This window comes from Cyanistes caeruleus, unplaced genomic scaffold (genome assembly GCF_971803275.1).
Source record: "Cyanistes caeruleus unplaced genomic scaffold, bCyaCae1.hap1.1 HAP1_SCAFFOLD_91, whole genome shotgun sequence".
Classification (NCBI taxonomy): Eukaryota; Metazoa; Chordata; class Aves; order Passeriformes; family Paridae; genus Cyanistes; species Cyanistes caeruleus.
In genome coordinates this window covers 1,012,233-1,039,688 of record NW_028255895.1, presented here as the reverse complement: position 1 = coordinate 1,039,688, position 27,456 = coordinate 1,012,233, and the positions used below count along the sequence as shown (strand labels likewise).

The 27,456-nt window shown below is 53.0% G+C and overlaps 2 protein-coding genes and 1 long non-coding RNA gene across 6 annotated transcripts in view; 1 reads left to right on the top strand and 2 right to left on the bottom strand.

Annotated features, from left to right (window-relative positions):
- LOC147646572 (maestro heat-like repeat-containing protein family member 7) overlaps positions 1-27,456 on the bottom strand; it is a 386,235-nt gene that overhangs the window by 226,135 nt on the left and 132,644 nt on the right. The gene's annotated exons all lie outside the window — the stretch shown is intronic.
- LOC147646575 (uncharacterized) overlaps positions 1-27,456 on the top strand; it is a 252,919-nt gene that overhangs the window by 177,289 nt on the left and 48,174 nt on the right. The window lies entirely within an intron of this gene.
- On the bottom strand, positions 19,883-26,453 carry LOC147646576 (uncharacterized). Of its 4 annotated transcripts, XM_086873278.1 has the most exons (13): positions 26,162-26,453; positions 25,734-25,805; positions 25,289-25,360; positions 25,015-25,086; positions 24,826-24,927; positions 24,302-24,409; positions 23,544-23,615; positions 23,282-23,353; positions 23,093-23,194; positions 22,741-22,884; positions 22,301-22,372; positions 21,896-21,997; positions 19,883-21,265 (listed from the first exon to the last, which is right to left on the bottom strand). In XM_086873278.1, exons 1-13 carry the CDS (start codon positions 26,256-26,258, stop codon positions 21,096-21,098), a joined length of 1,257 nt encoding a protein of 418 aa, XP_086729404.1. In that variant the 5' UTR covers positions 26,259-26,453; the 3' UTR covers positions 19,883-21,095. The 4 variants fall into 4 exon arrangements, with proteins under 4 accessions (XP_086729404.1, XP_086729401.1, XP_086729403.1 ...); XM_086873275.1 differs by lacking the exon at positions 24,826-24,927 and having other exon boundaries at positions 26,162-26,383; XM_086873277.1 differs by lacking the exons at positions 23,093-23,194; positions 23,282-23,353; positions 23,544-23,615 and having other exon boundaries at positions 26,162-26,408.

Genomic DNA, 27,456 nt, shown 5'->3' with positions numbered 1-27,456 from the left:
GTCCACAAAATTCAAGAAAAATCCCTCAAAATTCTTCAAGTCTCCTCAAAATCCTACAAACATCTCACAAAATCTCACAAAATCCCACAAAATCTCCTCAATATCCCACAAAATTCTAGGGAAATTCCACAAAATTCCAGAAAAATCCCACAAAATTCCCTCAATCTTCTCAAAACACAACCAAATTCCTGCAACATCTCACAAAATCTACAACAACTTCCAAAAAAATCAAAGAAAAATCCCCAAAAATTCTTCATGTCTCGTACAAATCCCACAAAAATCCCACAAAATTCCAGAAACATCTAACAAAATCTCCTCAATATCATAGAAAATTATGGCTAAGCCCCAAAAAATACCAGAAAAATGCCACAAACTTCCCTAAATCTTTTCAAAACATTACAAAATTCCAGAGACGTCGCAAAAAAATCTCTACAAATTTCCAAAAAATCTAAGAAAAATCCCTCAAAATTTTTCAAGTCTCCTCCAAATCCCACAAAATTCTGGAAAAGCCCCACACAATTTCTGAAATATTATCAAAACCCAAACAAATTCCTGCAACATCCCACAAAATCTACACGAATGTCCACAAAATTCAAGAAAAATCCCACAAAAATCACTGAATTTCCTCAATATCCCACGAAATTCCAGAACCATCTCACAAAATCTCCACAAATGTCCACAAAATTTAAGAAAAATCCCACAAAATTTATGATAAGCACCACAAATTTCCAGAGAAATCCCACAAAATTCCCTAAATCTTCTCAAAACCCAACCAAATTCCTGAAACATCCCACAAAATCTCCATCAATTCACAGAAAATCTAAGAATATTCCCTCAAAATTCTTCAAGTTACCTCAAAATCCCAGAAAATCTCACAAAAATCCCTAACTTTTTTCAAAACATTACCAAATTCCAGCAACATCGTACAAAATGTCCTCAAATATAAAAAAAAATTCATGAAAAATCCCACAAAATTCCCTAAATCTCCTCAAAACCTTAACAAATTCCAGAAACATCCCACAAAATCTACACAAAGGTCCACAAAATTCCAGAAAAATCACACGAAATTCCCTAAATCTCCTCAATTTCCCACAAAATTCCATTAAAATCCCACAAAATTCCCTAAATTGTCTCAAAACTCAAAACATTTAGCAAATGCCCCAATTTCTCATCTCCTTTTGAATATTTTTGTTTTGGAGGCAAATTAAATTGAGATACATTAACTTTTAAAGATATCAATGCCATTGTTCTTTGCCCTTTTCGAGCAATCTGTCGAGCTGTCCAGTCTGCTTTTCCATTTTCTTCACAAATTTTGGAGTTTCCTGATTGGTGTCCTTTGCAGTGCATAATTGCTACTTGTTCAGGTTTTTGTATTGCTTTTATCAATTGCAGGACTGCATCTTGATGTTTAATGTGTGTACCTTGAGAAGACAGCAGTCTTCTTTCTTTCCACAGCACTCATCCCCCTCATCCAGGGCTTTTGCAATTGTCCATAGTCCATGATCCACAGGCAGCACCACCCTGTCATCCCAAGGAAGACTCGCAGCTCATGCACGTTCTGGGGTTCTGGAATAGCACAAATAGCTTGAATACAATTAGTACCCAGCTTACATTGCCCGTGTGAGATTTCACATCCCAGGGAAATCACACTCTGCCAGGCAATTTGTGCCTTTTCTTTAGACTCCTTATATACTCCCATTCCCAGCTGATTTCAAATTTCAGTTGTTACCTTTATGCAGGTTGTTTTCTCTTCTGTAGCTATCAGTATATCATCAACATACTGTAACAGCAGGTATTGTTTTCTCAGTACTTGCCCGTTCTCAGTCCAAATCTCCAGCTCCTTCCCCAGCTGCCTTCCAAATAGGGTTGGACTGTTCTTGTATCCTTGTGGGAGTCGTGTCCAAGTGAGCTGAGTTTTCCTTCCATTTTCTGGATTTTCCCACTAATAGGCAAACAGTTTCCTGCTTTCTTTCTCAAGGGGTGTGCAGAAAAAGGCATCTTTTAAATCAAGTACAGTAAACCATTTATATTTCATTTTTATAGATGTTAACAATGTGCAAGGATTAGCTACCACTGGGTAAACATCTTTACTTGTTCCATTTATTGTTCTCAAATCCTGCACCAGTCTTTATTGGTCAACACAGAAATTTGGGCTCCAGTGTTAACTACAAAAGTAAAAAGTGGATGTATAGGACCCACTATTATGGAGAAACCGCTCAGACTTTTCAGCCTAGTCTTCACAGAAGTATGGAGAACATCGTTTATTTCTATCTTCAGCACACTTTTATAGGGTTTTACAGGGTCCCCGGACTAAGCAAGTTACTCTTGGTTAATCCACACAGGTTTACATTTTTTCTCTTATACACAAGGATATTGTTTTGCTTCATTCTCTCTGCTTCAGGAAAGTTTCAAGGACATGAGCCTTTAATATCACGACTTATACCAAAGGCTGGTTTGTGCAGACAGGCCTTTACTAAAATATCATGCCCACCTTGTGTTCAAATATTCTCTACACACTATTGCTGTAATCAATATGTCTCCAGTTTTGTTATCTCTAGTGAGCATTTGAAATAAAAGCAACCTCTGCCTCTCTGCTCACCCAGGAGAGGCAGAGTTCCCAGTTTCCCTGATTCTGAGGCTCTTTGGGCTCCACTCCCAGAAGCTGAGAAGGAGACGGCTTTGGCTCACAGCCCAGAGCCTGTGGAGCTGTGCTGGGTTATCCAATGGGGCATTCCATACAATGAACTTGGGACAGTGCCAATTAGAAACAACTTCACTCAACTTTGAAGTGAGAAGCCATCTATTACCTTGCTGGGGACCCCCTTCTTTATCTCCAGTGACCACCAATACTGGCAGTGAGAGATTTCTTTTCTCTTGTCTGGGTTTTCCTTAAGAGAACCAATGCATCTAACACCTTTGCTTTCTCTGATTTTTCTTCTGCCATTTTTACAGGTCCATCATTTCTACTGGAATGAATTAGCTCTTTTGGAGGGTAAATTTGATTCAGGAGAGAGGTTTCCCCCTCTTCTTTCCTCACTTCTTTGCTTAAAGCCAGTTTTTGGAGCTGCTGTAAAACAAGCTCCCAAAACTGAGAAGAGTAGAGTTTGATTTTTGACCAATTTAAATTTTCTTTCATCTTGTAAAGAACACACTCTATCAATCACATTTTCCAAATTAAACCAGTAACTAAGCACCCACTTTTCCCTTCTTGGAGAAGGTCTGGCATTGTGTTTTGCTAACAGAGCATAAAATGCAGCTTTAACTTCTGCACTGCCCTTTTCAGTCATTTTTACAAAGGGAAAACCACTACAGGGAGGTATAAACTTCAATTATACACCCACACCCACACCCACACACACACACACTGCTTTTTGCTTCCCTGTATGGGTAAAAAGACCAAATCTGCTTGGGAGGCACTCTTTCAGTTTAAAATTCTGATTGTCTTTTTGCTACACCAAGCACTCAAAATTCATACACACAACAACAACAAAAACATTCCCACCCTTTTGCACTAAGAGATCTTTTGTGAAATTCTGCAGACAGAGCCCTCAAGTGAGTGTGGGGTGCTTTTCACCTCGGCGTGTGCAGTTTGTGGGAAATTCGAGTTGCCCCCCTTGCTTTCTAGACACCGCTCACTCTCTTGGGAGTGTCGGGCTGGGTGCGGCTGGAGCAAAACATCTTTCCCCTAATACAGACTGCACAACAAACCTGCAGCCCCTTCTGTCTGTCAGAAATCCTGCCCGTGACTCCAGTTTAAATGTCACGATTCGCTAACGCCAGTGGGAGTCGCGAGAAGTTTCTTTGATCTCAGAGGGCACAAAGGACACAAGGGATTTCAGTTGAAATCACAACAGCAATAATGTACATTTATTTTAGTGATAACAAGTATTATGTGATAGAGGAGAGGGAGTGAGAGAGAGAGAGAGAGAGGAGAAAGAAAACAAAGTAAAGAAAGAGAGAGGTTATAGCTACCAACAGATGAGACAGTGTCACAGGGGTCTTTTTCCGTGGGGAGATCTCACCAAAATTAATTTAGCCTTATGTAATTCTTCCCCAAAGTGACCTTGTTTCCAATGTGCTAATAAGCACCCCAAAGGAGAAGTTCCTGCTATGAGAGCATTGCTGCCCAAAACCCCTTTAAGCTTCTCCATGTCACAACTACAATACACCACAAATGCCGAACCTGCGACGCTTTCGCAGTCGTCTGACGGACGGCGCCCAGGCAATCCCAACAGGAATTCCTTTAGCCCAACCAAGCGCAGCTTTTGCTGCGTCTTATTGGCAGGCACTCAAACCAAAGTGAAAGCACCTTACCTCTTCTCCTGGGGATGCTGTGAGCAGCGCAGACGGTCGCGGCCGATGGGCTCCCCGAGAATCCCTCGGTGCCGGCTGGAGCAGGATCGGGTCGCGAGCTCGCTCAGCAGCACTCACAAGGTCCCATCTGGGTCACCAAAATGTTAGAGTTCAGGAACACACATCATCACACAATGATTATATGCAGGTGCTTTATTGAAGAGCTCTGGGTGTCAGGGGTACACAGACCCAAATCTGACCCATCTTGCTTTTGAGTTGAACATGTTTTATACTCTATCGTTATACAACTTACATATTAATTATTAAACTTACATTGTTCTATTGTATGCATTGTTTTTACCCAAGCATGGATTTCTCGTGATCCCACCCCAGCCCCCTAACATTGTTCCTCATGTTCTTTAAACAATAATTATATCTAATCACATCTAACAATTCTATCATTTATCATATATTGATTACACAGGTGCAGTTTCACATGATCTTTAGCAAGCACAAGGCCTAACATTTCCCCGGGCCTACTTTTCCCAGGGCTTGCCAAGCCTAACTTTCTTTCTGAGTTCCCGAATTTCCTAAGATTTTAAAATGTTTTACGATCACCTCCAGACACAAAGAGTCCTGTCTGAACAGTCACAGTGCTACATCTATTTTTAACTTTAACTTTTATAAATTTTTCCAGAGCCTGCTGGCTGTGTTCAAGGTTTTCTCCCTATTTCCTCCCTAGTGCACATTCTCCAGAAACTCTGCTTTTACATACTTTTGCATTGATTAAAGTTACCTGCAATGACGAGTCAATCGAAACCCTGGGAAAACTTGAACTTCAATGTGTACCTAGGCAAAATATTTACCTCCCACATCTGAAGCCATGAGCTGCCAAGTACTGTCCCCACTGTCATACCCTGTCCCCTGGAGGTCTGCTGATGCCATTTCAAAAGGGTTGCCAATGAAAACAAGTTTGAATATTTTGGTAGTTTCCACATTGGCATTCAAATCCTTGACTAGAAAAATCACAAGTCAAGATTTCTAGGATTCTTCCATACCAAAGCTGTCATTCTCACCCATGATTTTAGAGTGTCTGAACAGTCAGACAAGGTTTTAGTTTTAGACCCTACAGACAAAGTCCCTGCTGTTCGGCGATCCCATTCCATCAGCATATAGTCCTGATGATTCCTTTAGGCAGGAGCAGCAAAGGCAAGAATGAGCAAAACAAGCTGCTCCTGTGTTCTCATGTCCTGCACAGCAGTAACTGGGAATTCAAGAATGGATTCAGGAGACAGTGGGTGCACAGGGAGCCACCAAGACTTTGGGATGCTGAAATGGACCAGCCTGGTGCCTGTGCCCGGGCTGCACCGTGCTGAGCTCCAACTGGACAATCTAACAATGGTTGAATGGACACACCATGGGCCACTGGAGACTCCTACTCCTAGTTCTGTGAGCTACACTATTCACCTGTCATTCACCAGATGATTTTTTCATCTCTGCTTGAAATCCAGGAGAGGAAAAGGTCAACATGGAAAAGTGTTCTCCCAATTCTAGTGACACCTGTGCCTGCACACCACCTGTGCCCATGGCAGGGTGGTTGGAGACTGCATGATGTTGATGCTAATTTGCAACACCAAGTGCTCAGGGATTCTGGGATTGCCCAAGTGGAGAGCAAAACTGAGCCGTGTAAGTCCCTGCTTTTTTTCAGCGCATGCTGCTTCTTCCTTTGTTCCAAGCAAGTGCAGGATTTGGTTTCATGTGTCTTTAAGGTGCCTGGACAGATGAGAGGGAGGGCAGCTGCAGCACAGGGCTCCTGCCCCATCAGACTCTCTCTCTCTCTCTCTCTTTCTCAATATGGTGCTAATGCTGCTGCCTTGGGACACCTGAGTGTGGAAGGCGAGCTCGCCCTCAAGCACGGCCATCCAAGTCAGTCACGGGCACAGGCTGCAGCTGAAGCTGGCAAGCGTTGCTGTGAGGCTGCAAGTGAAGAGAAAGCCATTGTGACCAACTCTGCTGAAGCCTTTTGCCAAAGCAAAGGCAATTGTGCCCACAGCCTCCCCGTTTGGCACCCGGCTGCTGCAGACGCCTCAGTGCGCAGGTGCCGACGCTGGGGCTGCTGCTGTTCCTGGGCACACTCTGCTGCTGTTTCTGTGGGCTCCAGAGCCGCTTGGGCAGCAGCCACTGGGCAGCCCAGCTGGAGGAGACATCGCCACCCTCCCCATGGTGGCAGCAGCTCTGTGGACCCCGAGCTCTGTGTCAGGGGGGCCTCGGTCACAGCAGCGTGGCCTGGGCAGCCGCGAGGGCCCGGGCTGGCCGCCAGCCCTGCCTCTGCCCACTGCCCCTTCCTGGAGGCACCCAGTGGCCGTGGCCTGGCAGCACCCCCTGCCCTCCATGTCCCCAGCCAGCCCAGCCTGGGCACCTCGGGCTGTCCCCACCCTCCCGCTGGGGTGGTGTCCCAGCCTCCAGGCCTTCTGCTGCAGGCCTGGGGGACATTTTGGGGAAGCACCAGAGCAGCCGGGTGTCAGGGACCAGGCGGCTGCCCGGGGGCTGCTTATGGCCTCTGACACCCAATTCCTCAGGGCTTCCCACCACCCCGGCTCCTCCAGGGCCTTCTATCCCCTTGGAACCTCCTGCCACCCACTCCCTCAATTATCCCCCTTGTGCCTTCCCACTGCCTTGTCCCGTCTGGGACTCCGCAGCCCCTCATCCCCTCACGGCCTCCCAGCACCCCGTGCCCTCAGGGGCTCCCCCAGCCTGGCCCGGCAGCAGCGCTGCAGCCCCACAGGAGCTCCAGCAGCTCCTCAGCCATCACGGCACCAACACACGGGCAGCAGGACACAGATGGCGCTTCCTGCCTGCCACAGGGCTTGTGGCTTCAGCACAACCACCAAAGGCCAAGGGGCTTCTGGCCATTTCCCCTGCGCCACTGCATGCCCTGGCAGGTTGCTGAACACAAGAACCCTTTTCCCTCTCTTCTCCTATGCCCCACACACCCTGGGCAGCAAAAGAATGGTCTTGGGACTCTTCTGTATTATAACATATCCTATATTATGTACATAAGAAAAAGAAATAAATAGAACAAAACAATCCTTTTCAAATAATAAAATTCCAGATGGCCCAGGTGGCCCAAGAAGACAGAGCTTCTCAGATCATCTCTGAGCACAGCACCAGCAGCGCAGCCAGCCCAGGCCTGACAGACGAGGCCGTGTCCTCCATGCCCTGAGGAATTGATCGTGCACCCTCTGGAGGATGGAATATCGGGCACTCTGGATGGCCCGGAGGACATACAGCGTTTCAAATGCCAGGTCTGACACGGCACCGCTTCTGTCCTCCGTCAGGCGTTCGAGGGCTGCAAGAGAGACGAACAGAGCCACCGTCACACCCCAGAGCTGTGGGGGCCCAGCGAGAGCCCCCTGCCAGGGCCATGCCAGCCGGCTCTTGCCTTGGCCAGGAGGGAGCAGGGACCAAGGGGGTCAGCCCGAAGCTGCTGGCCACAAATGCCCCACGCGGCCCTGAAATCTCACTGTGCTCTGCCCACGCCGCACCTCATCGGGACAGGGAGCAGAGCCCTCTACGGCCTGGCCAGGGCTTGCAGCTGCCCCCGACAGCCACCGCTGTCAGCCCGCTGCCCTGGCTCACCTCTGCACAAAACCTGGAGCTCTGCGTGCTGTCCCCTCAGCTGCTCCCCGGCCATCCCTGAGAACACAGAGCCTGTCAGGGTCCCAGCAGCACAGCTCCCTGCCAGTGGCGCTGCCAGCCCTGTGGCCACACGGCCTCCTGCCCCGGCAGGGCTCAGCCCGGGCCCTTGCCGCATCCTGACTCAGCCCAAGGGCACGGCTGCCAGAGGCCGGCAGCAGCAGCCCCGAGGGCAGCCGGGGCTCCAGGACGCCGGGCCCGGGTGCCGCTGCCGGGGCAGCAGTCGGGGCTGGGGCCGAGCTGCGGAGGGGCGGGGAGGGAGCCCGGGCTCGGGACTCACCGATGACCCTGATGGCCGCCGCTCGCAGGGTCTCCTGTGGGTCCTGCAGGTACTGCAGGGCCCGGCGCAGGTGCTTGGCCAAGGGGATCCTGTTGTCTGCCAGCTGGAGAGAGCGGCAGGAGGGAAGGGTTGGCGCGGGCTCTGCCCCTCGGCCGAGCGCTGCTGCCTGCGGCCCGCCCCGGCCTCCCGTGCCCGGCCAGCCCTCGCTGCTGCCTGCGGCCCGCCCAGGCCTCCCGTGCCCGGCCAGCCCTGAGGCCCGGCCAGCAGCCGATGGCGCCGGGCTCTGGAGGGGGCAGAGGGCCGGCTGCTGCCCGGGAAGCCGCGGTGCCGGCCCGGCCCGCAGCCCCGCTGGGCCGGGGCTACATCGGCAAACGGCTCGGGGCCACAGGGGGCTGGAGAAGAAGCCGTGCGGCCCCCGGGAGCAGCAGGGGGCAGGGGCACAGCTTCCAGCCCCACACACTGAGCACCGGGGCCTGGGGGCTTCTCTAGCCTGAGGCTGGCACTTCCAGGCTGTCCTTACCACGAGCTTGGCAAACTTACACAGCTTCTCCTTCCTCACAGCTTTTTCCAGGTCTGGCCTCTTCAGGAAGTCAGCCGCGCGAAGGAGCGTTGTCCGAGAGGCCTGGGGAGCAGCAGAGCCGCAAATGGCCCCACAAGGCAGGGCACAGGAGTGTCCCAGTGCCAAGGGCTGGAGGAGGCTGCAGCCTGCAAGCCTGCGTCAGGGCAGGAGGCAGCTGAGCCCCCTGCCAAGGCGCAGCAGCAGCCCAGGAGTCCTCACCTCTGCCACATGCCGATTCTCATCTTGGCAGTGGAAAAAGAGTGGGAGCAGGCTCTGGTACACTCGTTACTTCAGGGGCTTTCTTCCTTCTTCTTCTGCCGAAGACATCATTCTTTGAAGGAGAGACATGGAGAGCAGCTGCACCTGGCTATCAGGCTGTATGAAAGGAAGGAAGGAAAAATGACCTCATCATTGGCTTCTTATGGCCCACAATGGCGCAGGCCTGCAACTGCACAGGGCACAAGTGTCCGGGCAGCAGGCAGTGGCCGTGGCTGGGGCACAGAGCCTTACATTGTCCAGGAGTTTCAGGAGCGGCTCAGCCAGCTGCAGGGCCCTGCGCCAGGATATTGGGGTGTCTTCATCCAAGAAAATATAGCTCAGGAGAGCAATGCTCATCCTGGCCACGTCACTGTCCAAGTCCCACAGGAGGTGCACTAGTCTTCCTGTCAGGCTCTGAATTCTTTCGGCCTGTGCAGAACACAAGTGTGTGAAAGCCTGGGCAGCTGCCGCAGGGCCCAGAGGCCAAAGGGCTGTCCCAAAGCACTCGGGCAGCTGAAGCAGGAGGCAGGAGAGCTGTGAGGAGCTGCCTCAGCGCCCAAGGCAAAGGCCAGCCAAGGCCAAGGGACAGCATTGCCCAGCCTCATGCTGCCCACACGGCTTCAGCTGCTGCCCCCTTCTCACCATGGAGGGATGATCCCTTAGCAGGAAGAGAGCCCTGAGAACCTGGTGATGCATCTCTCTGGAATTGTACCACAGGTACTTATACAAGATATCCATTAGGCTGTTACCACATTCACTCAAGTCCAGGCAATCTAGGAGCTGAAAGGCACAGGGCAGTGAGAGGGGAGCCGGCCGGCAGGAGCCTGGAAGTGCGCAGGGCTGGGCCCAGGCAGCAGCACAGGGCGCGGGTGCCGTCGCAGGCAGCTGTGGCTATGCCAGGGGACAGGGCTGGCAGGGAGCTGAGCGAGGTAGTGCTGGGCATCAGGCTCACCTCCACAAGGAATGCCATGGCAGGGACATCCCAGTGTGGCATCGGTTTACTGAGCAGCTCAAGCAGGTAGCTTAAGATGCTTTTGCACAAGTGGACAGATGCACGGAGCATTACCCTGGAAGGCAGAAAACGGCATAAAGAGTCTCAGCAAGGGTGCGAAAAACCTCTCCCAGGACTGACTGACACAGTTGTCCTATTGCCCCAGCACCCTGTGAGGGGATTTGGGCCCTTGAGATGTGGCTGCTCCTGGACACGCTCCTCTCACAGCCTTTTGCAGTCTCCTTGGCCATCCCTCGCTGACAAGGCGCTCGGTGACGAGGCCCTCAGGCCCATGGCCACAGGGACTGTGGGGGGCATCCCGGGCAGGGGGCACAAATGTCAGAATCAGTGGGGAGAAGGGGGGCTCACCTGGCCAGCAGACCCATGGCATAGTGGTGGGTGTCAGCACAGAGCAGCGTGTCCCAGCCACGCTTGCGTTCCATTGCCACCACCACATGCTCCAAGTGGAGACTGCAGAGCAGGGTTTTCAGGGTCTGCACTGCAAACCTGTGTGCACAGCAAAGCCCAGGTGACGCTGGGAGCGCTGGCTCTGAGGCTGGGGAAGTGGCAGGGACAGGAGGAGTGGCATGGAGCACCTGTTGGGGCTGGTGGAGAGGCCGTGTTGCTCCTGGCATTCCTTCCAGAAGGTATGGACGTCCTCTGTCATATACAAAGTACTGAAGTACATTTGGAAGAGGAGATGCACAAAGAGGCGGGGGAAATAGACTGTGAGGATCTGTGGGCAACAGGGCCCCTGGAGGATTTTCCACATCACCAGAGTTGCCTGCAGAGGACAAAGCAGCCCGAGACAGCGCTCAGTGCCGGGGCGTCCGTGTGGCAGGTCCTGAGCGTGGCAGGGAGAGGCCGGGGGAGACGCAGGGGGAGCAGCGGGCCTGGTGGCCCTGAAGCTGCCCCTAGGCCAGGTTTGTGGCCAGTGCCTGAAGCAGGGAGATGCAGTGGGGGAAGGAGGCAACAGAGCTGCTGGAGAGGCGGCCGGCCTTGCGGTGAGCAAAGGCCAGCTCCAGAAACTCACAGTCAGGGAAAAGACAGCCGTCTTGTCCCCATCAGAGGTGCCCAGGTTTTTCTGCGGCCAGCTCCCCACCACACTGATGAGGAGCGGTGTCACTTCCTCTGAAATCCAGGGCAAGAGCAAGATGGTCGTCCACATGGCCATAGCAGCTCTGCGGGGTCAGACACAGCACCGTGGGCTGGGCAGCAGCGGGGAGCTGAGCTGGCCGCCAGCTCTGCCTGTGCCCACTGGCCCTGAGCGGCAGCAGCAGCCAGGCAGCCCAGCCCTGTGGGGACAGGCCCCTGAGGGGCAGGCTGGCAGCACGGCAGCAGGCTCAGGGGCTGACTTTGTAGCAGGGCTGGCAAAGGGAGCAGCCAGAGGGCCCTGCAAGTCTGTGTTGCTCACAGCCCTGGGCCGGGCTGTACAGGGTGAAGGGCTGGAGAGCCCTGAGGCCTCGGGGCAGCTGGGCCCCATACCTGTCACACGCTGGGGCCACCCGCAGGAGAGTGATGGCCACATCATCGGGCTCTGCCTCGGCCACTTGCATCAGGGCCCAGTCCATCCTGTGCTCAGCAGCCTCATTGGCCATGAGCCACTGGTGGATGTACCTCACCACGCCGGGCACCTGGAGAAGGCACAGGGAGACTTGGAATGCTAGCAGAGGGAGTCAGCAATGTGCCCAGCTTCTTCCCCAGACAAGTGCTTCTCTTCCACCATGCTGCCATGGCCTCAAAAGCTTCAAGTGAGCAGCAGGCGTGGCTTGGGAAAGCCAAGCAATTGCTGGAGGATCAAAGGCTGGCCACAGGCTGCTTACTTGCTCTGGATTGAAAAGAGCCGTCTCCACAAGCAGATCCAGCTGGGCAGCGCTGCTCTGTTCTGCCAAGACCTCTGAGGATGCCTTGACCTCAGTGTACATGGGACTGGTGTCTCTCTTGCCAATTCTCGTGATGAATTGGTAAAGAAACTGTAGGAGAAGGGCAGGAAGGCAGGGAAGTTGCATGGAGTGCTCCAAGTGCGGTGCTGGGCTGAGCAGTGCCAGCAGGCCCAGCGCAGGTGGGGATGGCTGCAGGTACCTGCGCTGCTCTGCGGAAGCGGCCACGGGCGGTGTCCTGCTCTTGTGTGCCGTCCATGGCTGCATCTGGCAAAGAGCAGCCAGAGCTGAGGGGCTGCGGGAGAGGCCGGAGAGCACAGCCCAGCCCTGCGTTCCCCAGGCAGGGACAGTCCCGGGATGCCCCAGGGGATGCAGCACGGCCACTGCTGCGGGGGCAGCCCCAGCCCCTTTTTTGTGCTGTCCATGGGTGTGTCTCCACAGGACAGTGTGGGATGGGATGAGATGGGATGCAATGGGATGGGATGGGGCCAAGATGGCCGCAGGCACCAGCCCTGTGGCCCAGCTCTGCCACTCACCCTCCTCCAGCGGCTGCAACTGCTGCACCTCTTCAGTCTCTGGTGCTGGGGCAGCTCCAGGGCCTTCTTCCTCGACCTCCTCCTCCTCCTCCTCCACCCAGGCCAGCTTGGGCACTCTTGGGGGTCGCTGTTCCCTATCTTCTTCCAGACTCTCCCATCCTTTCCATAGGAACAGCACCAGGGGATGGCATGGCATGGAATGGGATGGGGCCAAGCTGGCAACAGGCACTAGCCCTAAGGCCGAGCTCTGCAACTCACCCTCCTGTGGTGCCTGGAACTCCTGCACCTCTTCAGACTCCTGTGCCAGGACAGCTCCACAGCCGCCTTCTTCCTCCTCCACAAGCCAGGCCAACTTGGGCACTCTTGGGGGTCGCTGCTCCATGGCAGTGACTGGATTTATGGCTGCTTGCAGGAGAGATGGCTCGGAAAAGCTCAGAGTCAGCAAGTCCTGCAGTCGTGCCTGGAAGGCACCTGCAAGACTCAAGTCCTGGCAAGACTGCAAGACAGCGAGTCCTGCACTTGGGTCTTGAGGGCTCCTGCCACAAGGACAGGAGGCTCCTGGTCACGGATTGTGGTCTGGCCTCAGGGGCAGAGACTGCAGGGATTTTAGATGCCTCAGACAGGAACCTCCGTGCATGAATGAAATGTTGCAGGTCCTGACACCGCTCCGGGCGCTCCAGCACCATCACGATGGCGTTGGGGAGCTCAAACCACTCCAGCAGCTGCACCACACCGGGGAAGCCTGTGGACACCTTGTCCAGCAGCACGATCTCCAGAGGTGCGCTGGTGCCGTTCGGCTGCGGGAGGAGCACGGTGCCGTCAGTGGGGCTGAGGCCGTGCCAGGGCTCGGGAAGCTCTCAGCCAGCCCGGGATGCTCTGCACCCTCCACTGGCCCCATTCCCGCTCTCCCTCCATGTGTCCTAGCGGCTCCCACCCTTCCAGGCCCCAGCTCATCCCCGCCTGGCACTCCCCGGCTTCTGCCGCTGGCCCCGCTCACTCACCAGCTCGCCCCATTGCCGGACGCGGTTCCGTGGCACCTTTTTGATGGCCACCTGCAAGCCAAAAGGAACAGCGGATTCAGCTCGCCGCCCACCCCATCCAGCCCCATCCTACTCCTCTGCTCCCTCCTCCTCTTCTGCCCCCTCCTCCTCCTCGGCCCGCCACCGGCCCCACCGCTCACCGGGAGTTCGTCCGAGAGCCTCGTGGCCGCGAAAACTCTGCCAAAGCCACCGCGGCCCAGCAGCGAGTCGATCCTGTAGCGCTGCTGCAGGGCCTGCTGCGCCTTCCCTGGGGAAGAGACGCTGCCGTCAGCGCTCGGCCCGGGGCCAGGAACGGCCCCCGAGCGCTCCCCGACCTCCCCAGGCCGGGCATTCGCAGGCGTTCCCTCATTGGAACGCGACAGTGGCGGAGCTCAGGCCCGGGAAGCCGCAGTGGAGGCGGCGACAGCGGCCGCGCCGCCTGTGTCCTCCGCGGGCACCGGGAGGAGCCGGGGCCGGGGCCCGAACCAGAACCGGAACCAGAGCCTGCATCAGGGCTGGGGCCCAGGGCAGGGCAGGTGGAGCCAAAGGGTGGCAATGCTGCCCCAGGCACTGATGCCCGCCCAGCACAGCCAGAGACCCAGGCAAAGAGGAGACCTCCACGGGACGGGCAGGGATGGGGACGGGGACAGGGACAGGGACAGGGACGTGGACGGGGCAGCCCCACCTGCGGCCGGGGGTGGGCTGGGGGCATGGCCCAGCCGGGCACGGGGAGAGGGAGGCTTGGAGAGGAGGGGGCACCGGGAAAGTGAGACCGGGAGAGGATGCGGGACTGCGGGAGAGGGAGAGGAAAGACAGAAAATTGCTAAATTCTCTTCTTGCCGCGGCTGCCGCTGCTGCCGCTGCTGCCGCTGCAACTGAAGCACCGGGGCCGTTTGTCCCCGTGTCCGTTTGTCCGTTGCCCGCTCGGCCCCGCGCCGAGCCCCGCGCTCCCCGGGCAGCCCCTGAGCCTGGCCAAACACGGGAACTTTGCCCTGGTGAGCCAAGAGCCAGAGTCTGGACTCCTGCACAGGGACACAGCAATGCCCTTGGCTGCTGCTGTGCCTTGTCCCTGCTGAGCGTCAAACACTGTCTGAGCACATTCCCTGAATGCAGAATTTGTACCTGACCCAAGCACTGCACTTGTGTCTCCAGCATTGCTTTCCAAGTAAAACAGGGGAAGGCAAACTGGGTATAGCTCATGGTATTTTACAGTGTCTAAAACTTGCCAAGTCTCAAATCTTAGAGGTGAGATCCATTTGGAATGAATGGGATGGAGAAACAGTGCAAGATGGAAAAGGGGAACATAAAAATAAATAGAGAAAAATAGAGAAAAACATATTGGTTGTTTCTTTTGATTTTATTTTCATTTCTTTAAAAAGCTGTTTCAATTTTCCCAGAATTTTCTCCACAGTCCCATCTGTTCTTTCCAAAAACCTGTCCTGGAGAACGAGGCGCAGCTCCTGTCACAAGATGTGCCCCCAGCTGCAGCTTCTCTTGGCTCCCCACACTGTGAGTGCAGCACAACTCTTGCAGCAAAGCAGGACAAATGGTTGAAGAACCTGACAACTTGTTCTTTCTTTTCCTTGTGCACTGGGGAGTTGTGCCATTGCTAAGGTTTTCATCGTTACTCTTCTAGCCAAAGAAAACATGATGAGGTACCAGGAATTGTGAGGGAATACAAGCCTGGCTGAATGTGGAGAAAGAATCTCCAGAGCCTGCAGCCAGCAGTGGAGAGCTCATCATTCCAACAGCCCCATGGACATGTTGAAAGTGATCTGGAACATGAAAATGGGCTGACAGAGAGAGTTTGTTTCTGTGTTCAGTTGAGATGATTCTATATCTTTTGCAGTGGTAGAAATCAAGAGCACAATCAGTGGATGATAAGCACCAGAACATGATAAGCTGGACCTCTCAGTGGATGACAGAAAGACTGTGAAAAGGAGAAATGCAGGGAATGACCTGGTGAACTTTGTGTGTAAGAGGGGTCATTTTTTCCTAATAATTCCCAATTCATTCCCTTTGCTTTTATCCTTTTAACAAGACCAATTGCATCTCCGATTCCCCAGGAAATGAGAACCCTGAGCTTGTGGAACTGCCTGAAAGGTGCCCTGTTCCTTTTTCTTCTGCTGCTCAGAAGAAACAATGAAGTGAATTGGAAAGTTCTGTTTTTTCTTTCTCCTGGTGGATTTTTTCATTTTATTTGCCACTGCAGAGGCAATTTCTGTGATGGCCTCTGTCAGTTGATTCTATTTCAGCAGCAGCAGCAGCAACAGGGCTGTGCTTGAGCACTGCAAATGTGACCTGTGTGGCTTTAATTCCCCTCGACTTAGTGCTCAGGGACTTGGGAGCATTTTAATGTCTGCTACTCATGATGCCTGAAACAAAAATCCTGAGTTCCCCATCACAAAAGCACAGTGGGTAGCAGTGATTGGAAGAGGCAATTGCAGCTGTACTGCTAAAATTCAGGTGGCAAGCAGAAGAGGGGCAAGAGCAGCCGGGATCTAAAACTGCCACGGCAAATGTAGGTTAAATAATTTTGTGGGACTTTTCTCAAATTTTGTGGGATTTTTCTGAAATTTTGTGGGATTTTGAGCAGATTTAAATAATTTTGTGGGATCTTTCTTTCTAAATATATTTAGTGGGAATTCTGAGGTAATTTTCTTGAATTTTGTGAGATTTTTGTTGAATTTCGTGGAAATTTGAGGAGATTTTGTGGGATGTTTCTGGAATTTGGTGGGGTTTTGAGAAGATTTAGGGAACTATGTGGGATTTTTTCATAATTTTGTGGGATATTAAGGAGACTTGAATTTTGAGGGATTTTTTTAGAATTTTTTGAGATTTTGAGGAGACAGGAAGAATTTTGAGGAATTTTTCTGGAATTTTGTGGAAATATGTGGAGATTTTGTGGGATGTTTCTGGAAATTAGTGGGGTTCTGAGAAGATTTCTGCAATTCTGTGGAATTATTCTTGAATTTTGTGGGATTTTTCTTGAATTTTTTTGGATATTCAGGAGATTTTGTGAGATGTTTCTGTAATTTTCAGGGATTTTGAGAAGACATGAAGAATTTTAAGGTATTTTTTTAGATTTTGTGGAAATTTATGGAGATTTGGTGGGATGTTTCTGGAATTTAGTACAGTTTGGGGAAATTTTAGGAATTTTTTTTAGTTTTTGCAATTTCGTTGAGATTTTTTTGAGTTTTATGGGATTTTGCAAAAGTTTAAATAATTTTATGGGATTTTTCTGGAATCTTGAGGGATTTTGAAGAGACTTGAAGAATTTTGTGGGATTTTTCTTAGATTTTGTGGAATTTTGTAGAGATTTGGTGGGATGTCTCTGGAATTGGAGGGGTTTTGAGAAGATTTAGGGAATTGTGTGGGATTTTTCTGTATTTTTGTGGAATTTCTCTTGAATTCTGTAGAATTTGGAGGAGACATGAAGAATTTTGATGCATTTTCCTTGAATTTTGTGGAGATTTGTGGAGATTTTTCGGGATGCTTCTGGAATTTTGTGGGATATTGAAAAGATTTAGGGAATTTTGGGGGATTTTTCTTGAATTTTGTGGAAATAGGTGGAGATTTTTGAGATGGTTCATGAATTTGGTAGGGCTTTTTCATGGAGTGACTTGACCTTTAAGATAGCTTTGGGAGCTGGGAGGAAGTTGGAGCTGCGAGAGGCTGATGGGAGTCTTTTCTTGTGACCAGTTATTGGTCATTTCTAAGAACTGACAGCAGTTTTGACCATTGAAAAGTGAGATCAACTTGTGAACACCACCTTGAGATGTAAAGCCAGGGCTCTCTTGTTCTCTTTGGTTTCTGGCTTCTGACGAGGTAACAGGCTCTGTCTCGGCCTCCTCCCCCCTCCAGGCCGGACAAGGCCGCAGAGGGCGGCGGGGGAGAAACGGAGCCGGCCGGCCTGGCTTGGTTTGCAGTTTCTGCTGCTGGACTGAAACCTGACACCATCAACATCTGCAGCTTTCCAAGACTTTAACTCTTTTACTGCCTGGATAAAACGTACAGATTACTCCTTTTTCCCAGAGAGACAGAGAGAGAGAGACAATCAACATGAAGAAGACATCATAAAACTACCAAAGACAGTGAGGAAAAGAGTTAAGTTTTAGATGGGGAAGAGAGAATAAGGAGAAGCTTTATAAGCTGAAATATTTGTCTGTTAAAGCTATGGAGATGGACAATAGTGTCCTGAAAAAACTCCTTTAATTCATGACAGAGTATATTGGGAGGAATGGAGTGTTCAAAGGGTGGATTTTGAGCAAGAGGTGGAGTAATTGTGATACAGTGAGGTGCTGGAACAGAGCGGGGAGAAGTAATAGTTGAAGATTTGATGCATTTTGAGAGGCAAAGAGAAAACTTCTGTTTCCAGGGAAGCTCACAGAGACAGATGAAAAGAACTTTTGCCTTTGAATAACTCATCCTTAAAAATGACACCCCTAGACTCATTGACCCATACACACCTCAGAGTGATGTGAAATGGGAGGAGTGAACTGGTGACAGATTTCTGGGCAGCTGGCCTCAGGAAAATAGAAAACTATAACAGAAATGGTTTTCTTGTGAAAAACTCCATAGATTAGCAGAAGACTTCTTTTACTATACAAAGTCTGATGAAAAGACTCTAACAGGAATTGGGACTTTTTAAACACCAAAGTTCCAAAGTTTTTTGTCTCTATGTTATCATGTGAACAAGAGAATGGTGGGTAGTGGGGGTTAAAAGTGTTTTCTGGAAGTTTTTTCTGGTGTTCTTATTCTTGTAGTTTTATTAATAAACTTTATTTATTCCTTTGACGTTTTGAGCCTGTTTTGCTCTTGTTCTAATCCATATCTCATAGGAAGAAATAAGTGAGTTTTCTAGTAATTTTTTTTAGTTACTGCTTTAAAACCACGACACTTACTCTATTCCTTTTAAGTTTTAAGCATCTTTTGCCCTTCTCATAATCCACATCTCACAGCAAGAAATGAGTAAGTTTTCCAGTGATTTTTGAACTAATGCTTTAAAACCACGACAGGTGTAACAGGGAGGAGGAAATTGGGGCTGTCACTGCTGTGGTGTCAGAGAGAGTGGAACACTGGGGCTGTTACTGCTGTGGTGTTTGATATATTGACATTTAAAAAAAAAGAGAAACAGCTATGGAAGTTAAGGTTGCTGGAGGCTGATGGGAGTTTTTCCTCCTGGCCAGTAACTGGCCATTTCTGAGAACTGACGGTAGTCTTAACCATTGAAGAGTGACATCAACCTGTGAACACCACCCTTTAAACCTTAATCCCAGGAATTTCTCTTTCTCTTTGGTTTCTGGCTTTTGAAGAGGTCACAGGGCTCCGGTTCAGCCTCCTCCCCCCCAGGTCTGACAAGGGCACGGGGGGAGCAGGGCTGGCCGGAGTTCTGCGGTTCCCGGCGGGGGATGTAGACTGTGAAGTGACAGGAGCCCCTTCCCAGAGGGAAGTACTCCCATCTGTACTACTGGACTGCCCTGACTGTCAGTCTTTGACTTCTTCAAAGGGTTATTGCTAAACAAAACCTTGGTTTAACCTGCTGACATTGCTGGTCAGGCAGTGTCCCAGGAGATGCTCTTGATGGTTTCCTCTTTTCCTGGTCATGGCACTGGAGGAGGTCCAGGCCCAGGTGATGCCACTGAAGGAAATGTGCCCTCATCCCAGGGACGCTCAACACGGACTCCCCCAGCCCCTCAGTGCCCCGCTGCTGGTCACAGCAGCCCCTGCCTGGCTCCTGCCACCCACACTCTGGTCAGCCCTGCCTGCTCCTGGGCATGGGGCTCAGCCAGGGCTGGTGCTGTGTGGGCTTTGCTGGTGGTACCAGCTGGACACTGGGGTGAGAGCTCCATCTCTTTATTGGAACAGAAGAGCTGTGCTGGGCCCTGCCCTGGCAGGAGGGACCCACCTTCAGTCCAGGCCACAGAGCAGGGCGGGTCCCTTCAGGGACACAGGGCCTTGCTGTGGGTGGTGGCAGCATCTGCACAGCAGCAAGCTGGTAATGCAGCTGTGCCAGGGACAGTGGGCATGGGCATGGAGATGTGAAATGTGTGGTGCAGGTGTCCCTGAGGGAGGTGTTTGGCCTTTCTTGTGAAGCTGCAGAGGGGTACCTATTGAGAGAGGAGATGGCTGAGGTCCCAGCTGCAGCTGGCACACAGGGACCCTCCTGCACAGCGGGAGATTCTCACTGTGCTCAAAGATTCCCTCTGAAGCCTAAGAGGGGAGCTTGTCAGAAGTCCCAAAAAATATCTGGGGAAAGGTCTTAGGTTAGTTGTTGAGACTAGGTACAAATCTCCAGCGGGAAAAGAGCCTCTCCAGTAGGCTGGGTGTTTTGGGGTGTCTTAGTTCTTCCTAGAATAAAGATCACCAATTTAATGCAATTTCAGTTTTTATTCTAGAAGTGTAAAAATGTTCCAAGTTTTTCTGAATTCTAAAACTACCTTGAAAAACCCTGAACTACTATGGAAATAAGCAAAAAAATGTTTGTAGATTTCTTTCTACAAAAAATATTTCTAAATATTTCTAAAAGTTTCAAATTTCTAAGAATGAAAAGCAGAGACAAAACGCGGTTGCCTTTTCAGAATTCTAAAACTAATTTGAAAAATACTAAACAACTATGGAAATTGGGAAGAAATATTTGGGGTTTACTTTCTACCAATAATAATTCTAAAGAGTTCTAAAATTTCTAATTTCTACAAATGAAAAACAAAGATGACGTGGTACCCCATGCCCAGCTGCTGCCTGCCCAGCCAAGGCTGTGGCCAGCCAAGCAGCTGTGCCAGTGCTGGTGGTACCAGCCAGAGCCCAGAGCAGAAGCCCAAAGGTGTTGCTCAAGCCCTTCCCTGGCAGGAGGGGCCCACATTCAGGCCTGGCCAGGCACCAGGGCCAGCACCTGCAGGGACAGAGGGTCCTGTTCTGGGTGGTGGCGGCACAGCAATAAGCTGATAATGGAGCTGTGGCAGGGACAACGGACACTGGCTTGGAGATGGAGGATGACAGGTGCAGGTCTCCCAGACTAACGTGTTTGGCAGGACATCTGGAGGTGCAGAGGTGCTCCTGTGGAGAGAGGAGGTGGCTGAGGCCCCCAGCTGCCGCTGGCACGCAGGGACCCTCCTGCACAGCAGGGCCCAGAGCGGCCAAGGCTCCCCAGCACGGCTGGAGCTGCTGGCCCAGCTTGGCCCAGCTGGACAGCTGCCCCTCAAGGCCCCGGCGAGCAGGGGATGGCTCTGGGCAGGGTCCCTGGCCAGGAGCGGGCCCCAGAGCGCCTCTGCCTTTCAAGGGCAATCTCGTCCCCGCTCTTTCTCCTGCCCACCTTGCTTTGCCTCTGCCCGCTGCTCCTGGGGCTGCTCTTGGCCAGGCAGCCTCAGTGGCAGCCAGCACTGGCTGCAGCCCCAGCGGGCTCCCCAGGACAAGGCCCAGCAATTAAGAGGCCAATTAAAGGCCTGGGCAGCAGCAGAACTCTTGGCAGAGTTATTTGGACAACCACTGACTATCTACAGGTCCACAGCAGCCTCACTGGGTATGTTTCTATTCTACAATAGACTTTCAAAAGAAGCTGTTTGAGGGAAAGATGAACAAAACACTCACCGTTTTGTCTTCCAGCAATACCAGATTCCAACACCACATAAAACGAAGAAATGCACCAAAAAAATCAGGCCTGCCATTACTTCTGGCCAACAGCGTGTTCCCTGACAGAAACCTCTTCCGATGTCCTTCTGGGAATTGGGAACACGTGTTGTGGTGCTGGCTGCATCTGTGGGAGCAATGGGCAGTGAGAGCCCGTGCTGTGCTGCACTGCTGAGCTGGCAGCATGGTGGGAATGTCCAGGATGTTCTCTGTTTCCCCCAGAGCTGGGGCCTGCAGGCACCTTGTTGGCCCTTGGCACAGGCTGTGCCACCCAACAAAGCCCAGAAGGCCGGGAGCAGAGCCCGGGGGACAGCACAGCTGCTGGGGCAGTGGCTCCTACCAGGGACACAGGCCAAACCCATCCCTGAGCAGCCGCTGCCACCCCTGAGCCTCCCTTCTCCATGACATCTCTCCCAGCCCAAGGGAACAGAGCCAGGCCCTGTCAGGGGCCAGTGCAGCCCCTGCCCAGTTGGGAGCCAGGGCTGGCTGTGGCCCTGGGCTCGTGGCAGGGCTCCCGCTCGGGGCTGCTCCTGTGCCTCGGGCCTCTGGGCGCTCACGGCTACCTCTGAGAGCAGCTGCAGTGGGATAGATGTTGGTGCATGAGTCCCATTTCCCAGGAGCTGGAAACGAGCTCCAGAGGCCTGGAAGCCGAGGTGCCTCCAGCTTTGGCTGCTGCTGGGTCATGCAAGGGCCAGCCCTAGGGGAAGAGCTGCTGGCACACAGCCCTGCCAAGGGCTGAGCCCAGCACAGCAATTACCTCCTGTGTCTGGGCCTGTGCCTGGCATCGCCTTCTTTCCTGCCAATGAGCCACTGCTTCCTCTGGGAAACGTCTCCACCTGCATGGTCTTTTGGTCCATCCCTTGAGAAAGGAAGAGGCACAGCTGAACCAGATGGAGAAGTTCTTGATTTGGGTGCTGGTATTTTCAGGACCTCATGCTTGTCAAATATGGGGATAAGGTTCAAAAAATGCCTTGGCTTTTGGGCCAGGGCCAGGGCCCTCCCTCCTCCAAAAAGCTGCCAATTCTGAGCAGTAGTGAGGGGATCGTGCAGGGCGAGGGCACACACGTGCACGGCTCTGTCCTGACACCTGCAGCGATGCTGCCCTGGCTGAGCTTTGGGCTCTGAGCTGGCAGCTCTCCCAGGGGGAAAGGCCTTCACCTACCCTCGCCATCTCCCAGAGCCTCAGTCCTGGACGTGGGTTGGGAAGCCAGATCACCTTCACCAAGAGGCTTGGCTGCAAGGAAAGGCAGGACAGAAGAGCTCCCGTGGCTCTGTAGGAGATCCTCAGGCTCCCTGGGGCTGGCAAAGGAGCTGCACAAGGCACAGCCCTGGGCCCAGCCCCTTCCCTCTCTGCTCCTCTCTGTGGCTGCACAGAGCACATGGAAGGAGACACTGGCATTGCACATGGGAAGAAGATTGACAGCTAAATGCTCCTTCCTCCCACTGACAGCGATGCTGTGGGATCGCTCAGGGCTCCAGAAGGGAGCAGGGCAAGGCTTCCAGAATCCTTCAGCCCTGAGATTATGTTAAGGGATATGGCACATGAGTGAGCTCTTGCCACCTTGACATTATTCCATCAGGAAAAGCACATTGAGAACTTGCCTCGAGCATTCTCCAAGTCTTGCCAGCTGTCATCTAGCCGGGCTTCCAGATAATCCATGTCCTGATCCCAGTCTAGAAGCCAGTACAGATCAGAACCACGTCCATGGTGCGCTGGGATCCACTTCTGCCTTGGGGTAGTGGGCACTGCAAGGGGTTTGGGTTAGATCGTGAGTACCAGATGTCGATGGACATGGCCAAAGCTGCAGAGGGGCCTGGGGAGCTCTGGGCTGGCTCTGGTCACTCTCCACCCTCTTTGCAGGCCCTGTGCAACATCCCTGGTGGGGAGTGACAGGGCCAGAGCAGGGGTCCTGGCTGCTGAGTCTCAGGAGAAGGCTGAGGGACATGGACCCACCTTGTCCTCCCTGCAGCATTTCCTTCAGCATTTGCCTCATGGGTTTTGATGGCACATGGGGTTTCTGGTGTCCTGCAGCTTTGTTCTTTCCACTTGGAGGACCTTAAGAGAAAACAGTTCCCCTTTGCAGGAATGGATCCCAGAAAAGCAGTGCTCAGCCTGTGGGGTCAGGAGGGACACACCACTCACCCCTGCGATGGGAGCCGGGCTTGCGTACAGTTACCAACCCAGGAGCTGGGAAAGTCCTCCCTGCAGGCACACCTGTAACTCAACAGCCACAGAAGCTTCTGTCACCTCTGCTCATCTGCACAGGCAGCACTGAGCCACGGGAGAGGTGAGGGGAACGCGATGGGCGAGGGCACACACGTGTATGTCTCTGTTCTGACACCTGCAGTGGTGCCAGGACATTGAAACTGCTTATTCTGCCAGGAAAGGACCATTGAGAACTTACCTCCAGCATTTCTCAAGTGTTTCAAGCTGTCATCCAGCAGGGCCTCTGGATAATGCAAGTTGTGATTCCAATCTAGAAGGGAGCCCAGATCAGAACCCTGCCATGGTGTGCTGAGATCCCCTTCTACTTTTGACAACTGGGCATTGCAAGGGTGTCGGGTAAGACCCTGGATGCCAAATGTTAGAGGACAATGGCCAAAGCTGCACAGGGGCCAGAGGACCTCTGGGTTGGTGTCTGGTCACTCTCCAAGCTCTTTGCAAGCCCTGTGCAACATCCCTGGAAGAGGTGGCTGGAGCAGCCCAAGGCCCATTGGGGCTCTCTCACAGCTACAGCTGAAATTCTTGCTAAAGCAATGGGGAAAAACTGCAGCAGGCAGTTGCACAACTATCCCTCCCTCACTCCTGCCCTCTCTCCCTCCCTTCCTGCCTTCCTCTCTGTCTCCATCCTTCTTTTCCCTGGGACAGCTCTCCCAACCCAAGGGGGCAGAGCCAGGCCCTCTCAGGACACACTGGAGCCTTGGCCTCCCCCTCTGCCCATTCCCCACCCTGGGCACCCCTTTGCAGTCGCTGCCAGGTTTTGGGACGTGTCTCCCATGGATGGACCCCAGCAGGACTGCTCAGTAGCCGAGTGCCCTGAGCCTGCTGGGGATAATTCCTCTGGGCTGTGCCGGTCTTGGCCGGGCTGTGCCTGCACTGTCAAGCAGCAGAGATGGCAGCTCAAGCCTCAGCAGGGCTCAGGCCCAGAGGCACAGCAATTACCTCCTGTGACTGTGCCTGGCATGGCCTCCCTTCCTGCAGCAGAGGCTGCCCATGGGCCACTGCTTCCTCCGGGAAACGCCGCCTTCAGCACAGCCACTCTGTCCACTTCTGCAGAAAGGGGCAGCTGGATCAGATGGAACCATTCCCCACTGGGGAAACTTCAGGAGGCAATGCTTGTCAAAGGCATGGTTAAGGATCAAGAATCCCTGAAAAGTTTTTGGCATTGGCCAGGGCCTACACTATCAAAACAGCTGCCCTTTCTGATCTACCTGGGGACCGAGAAATTGCAGGGGATCTCAGTGTGAGCATGACCCCTGCTGCACTTTGGGCTCCCTGCCTGCTGATGCCAAATGCCTTCCTGCAGAGGCTGGGGAGAAGCTGCAGCCAGGCCAGGCTGGGAAACAGCCCTGCGGGCCATGAAAGCAACAGTGGGGCAGCGAGGCTGCCATGGATCCGCTTCCCGCTGTGCAAAGAAAGCCCCTGGCTGCTGAGTCTCAGGAGAAGGCAGAGGGACATGGACCCACCTTGTCCTCCCTGCAGCATTTCCTTCAGCATTTGCGGAGTGATTTTGGATGGCACATGGAGTTTCTGGTGTCCTGCAGCTTTGTTCTTTCCACTTGGAGGACCTTAAGAGAAAACAGTTCCCCTTTGCAGGAATGGAGCCCAGAAAACCAGTGCTCATCCTGTGGGGTCAGGAGGGACACACCACTCACCCCTGCGATGGGAGCCGGGCTTGCGTACAGTTACCAACCCAGGAGCTGGGAAAGTCCTGCCTGCAGACACACCTGTAACTCAACAGCCACAGAAGCTTCTGTCACCTCTGCTCATCTGCACAGGCAGCACTGAGCCACGGGAGAGGTGAGGGGATGGCGCAGGGTGAGGGCACACACGTGCACGGCTCTGTCCTGACACCTGCAGCGATGCTGTCCTGGCTGAGATTTGGGCTCTGAGCTGGCAGCTCTCCCAGGGGGAAAGTCCTTCACCTACCCTCGCCATCTCCCAGAGCCTCAGTCCTGGATGTGGGTTGGGAAGCCAGATCACCTTCACCAAGAGGCTTGGCTGCAAGGAAAGGCAGGACAGAAGAGCTCCCGTGGCTCTGTAGGAGATCCTCAGGCTCCCTGGGGCTGGCAAAGGAGCTGCACAAGGCACAGCCCCGGGGCACAGCCCCTTCCCTCTCTGCTCCTCTCCGTGGCTGCACAGAGCACATGGAAGGAGACACTGGCATTGCACACAGGTAGAAGATTGACAGCTAAATGCTCCTTCCTCCCACTGACAGCGGTGCTGGGGGATCACTCAAGGCTCCAGAAGGGAGCAAGGAAAAATTTCCAGAATCCTTCAACCCTCACGCGACCTTAACGCAAATGGCACAGAAGTGAACACTTCCCACCTTGACAGGTTATTCTGTCAGTACAAGTGGCAATTCAGAACGTACCTCCAGCATTCTCCAAGATTTTCAAAGTCTCATTCACCAGCGATCCCAAATAATTCAAGTCATGTTCCCAATCTAGAAGGAAGCACATATCAGAACCATGGCCATGGTGCGCTGGGATCCCCTTCTGCCTTAGGGAACTGGGCACTGCAAGGGGTTTGGGTAAGGCTGTGGGAGCCAGATGTCAATGGACATGGCCAAAGCTGCAGAGGGGCCTGGGGAGCTCTGGGCTGGCTCTGGTCACTCTCCACCCTCTTTGCAGGCCCTGTGCAACATCCCTGGAGAGGCAGCAGGACCAGCCCAGGGCCCCTGGGGACTCTCTCCCTCCCACAGAGGAAATCCTCCCTAAAGCCCTGTGGAAAACCATCCCCAACTCTTCCCAGGAGAAGGAAGTGCTGTCCCAGGAAAGGGAAGCCAGGCTGCGGGCTCACCTGCTCCCTGTGCTCGCTGTGGAGCAGCCTGGGCAGCCCTGTCAGGCAGGGCCACTGCCAGGAGGAGCAGGAGGAGGAGACGCAGAGCAAAGGCCATGGTGCCTTGCCCTCTGCCAGTCCTGCAGCTCTTGCTGCCACCACTGTCCTGACACTGCTGTCCCAATGTCAGCACCGCTGCTGCCGCCGCCGCTGCTGCTGCCGCAACAGTCGTGGTCAAGGACTGACTGCTCGGTCCTCGTGGTGCTGTGCAACCACGGGGCTCTGGGACCTCTGTGACCTCAGAGCCTGCTGTCACCTCAGCCTGCTGTCACCCCACAGGCTGCTGTGACCTCATGGCCAGCGTGGAATTGTGTGGGGAGTGGGATCTGCCTTCTTCACCAGGGAGCTCATCCTGCCCAGCAGCTCTGCCCAAGGGCTATGACAGGGTCCCAGCCCAGCTGATCTCACAGGCTGGGGGATGAAGGGATGGAGAGCAGCCCTGCTGAGAAGGACTTGTGGCTGCTGCAAGGAGAGAGGCTGGACATGAGCCAGCCATGTGCCTCCAAAGGAGGCTGCCCAGCAGCTTGAAGGAGGTGATTCCACCACCCCTCTGCTCTGGTGTGAGCCCACCTGGAGTACTGCATCCACCTCTGGGTGCCCAGCACAGAAAGGACATGGTCCTGTTGGAGCTAGTCCAGAGGAGGGACAGAATGCTCTGAGGGCTGGAGCCCCTCTGCTTTGGAGACAGGCTGGGATAGCTGGGGGTGTTCAGCCTGGAAGAGGGAAGGCTCCACGCAGACCTGATTGCTACCTTTCAGTACTTTAAGGGAGCTTTTAGAAAAGACAGGACAGAATTTTTAGTAGGGCCTGTTGTGACAAGACTGAGGGGGAATGTTTTCAATCTAAAAGACAGTAGATTCAGACTAGACATAATGAAGATGTTTTTTACACTGTGGGTTTTGAAACCCTGGCACAGGTTGCCCAGAGAGGTGGGCATCCATCCCTGCTGACATTCAAGCTCATGCTCTGAGCAACCTGATCCAAAGGTGTCCCTGCTCACTGCAGGGCACTGCACTAGATGGCCTTTAAATGTCCCTTCCAAGCCAAGCCATTCTGTGCTGCTGTGCACCTGCAGAGCAGTGCTGGAATAATGCTGGGGTGATGATGCTGGCACCTGTGTTTTGGTAGTTGTGCCATTTAGCTGTTGGCCAAGAGAGGATTGATGGGCTGCACAGTGAAGTCTGCAGAGAACAGTGTGCTCAAGGAGAAACAGGAGAGGAACAGGGCTTCCAGCTCAGATAAATGCCAGCATTTTG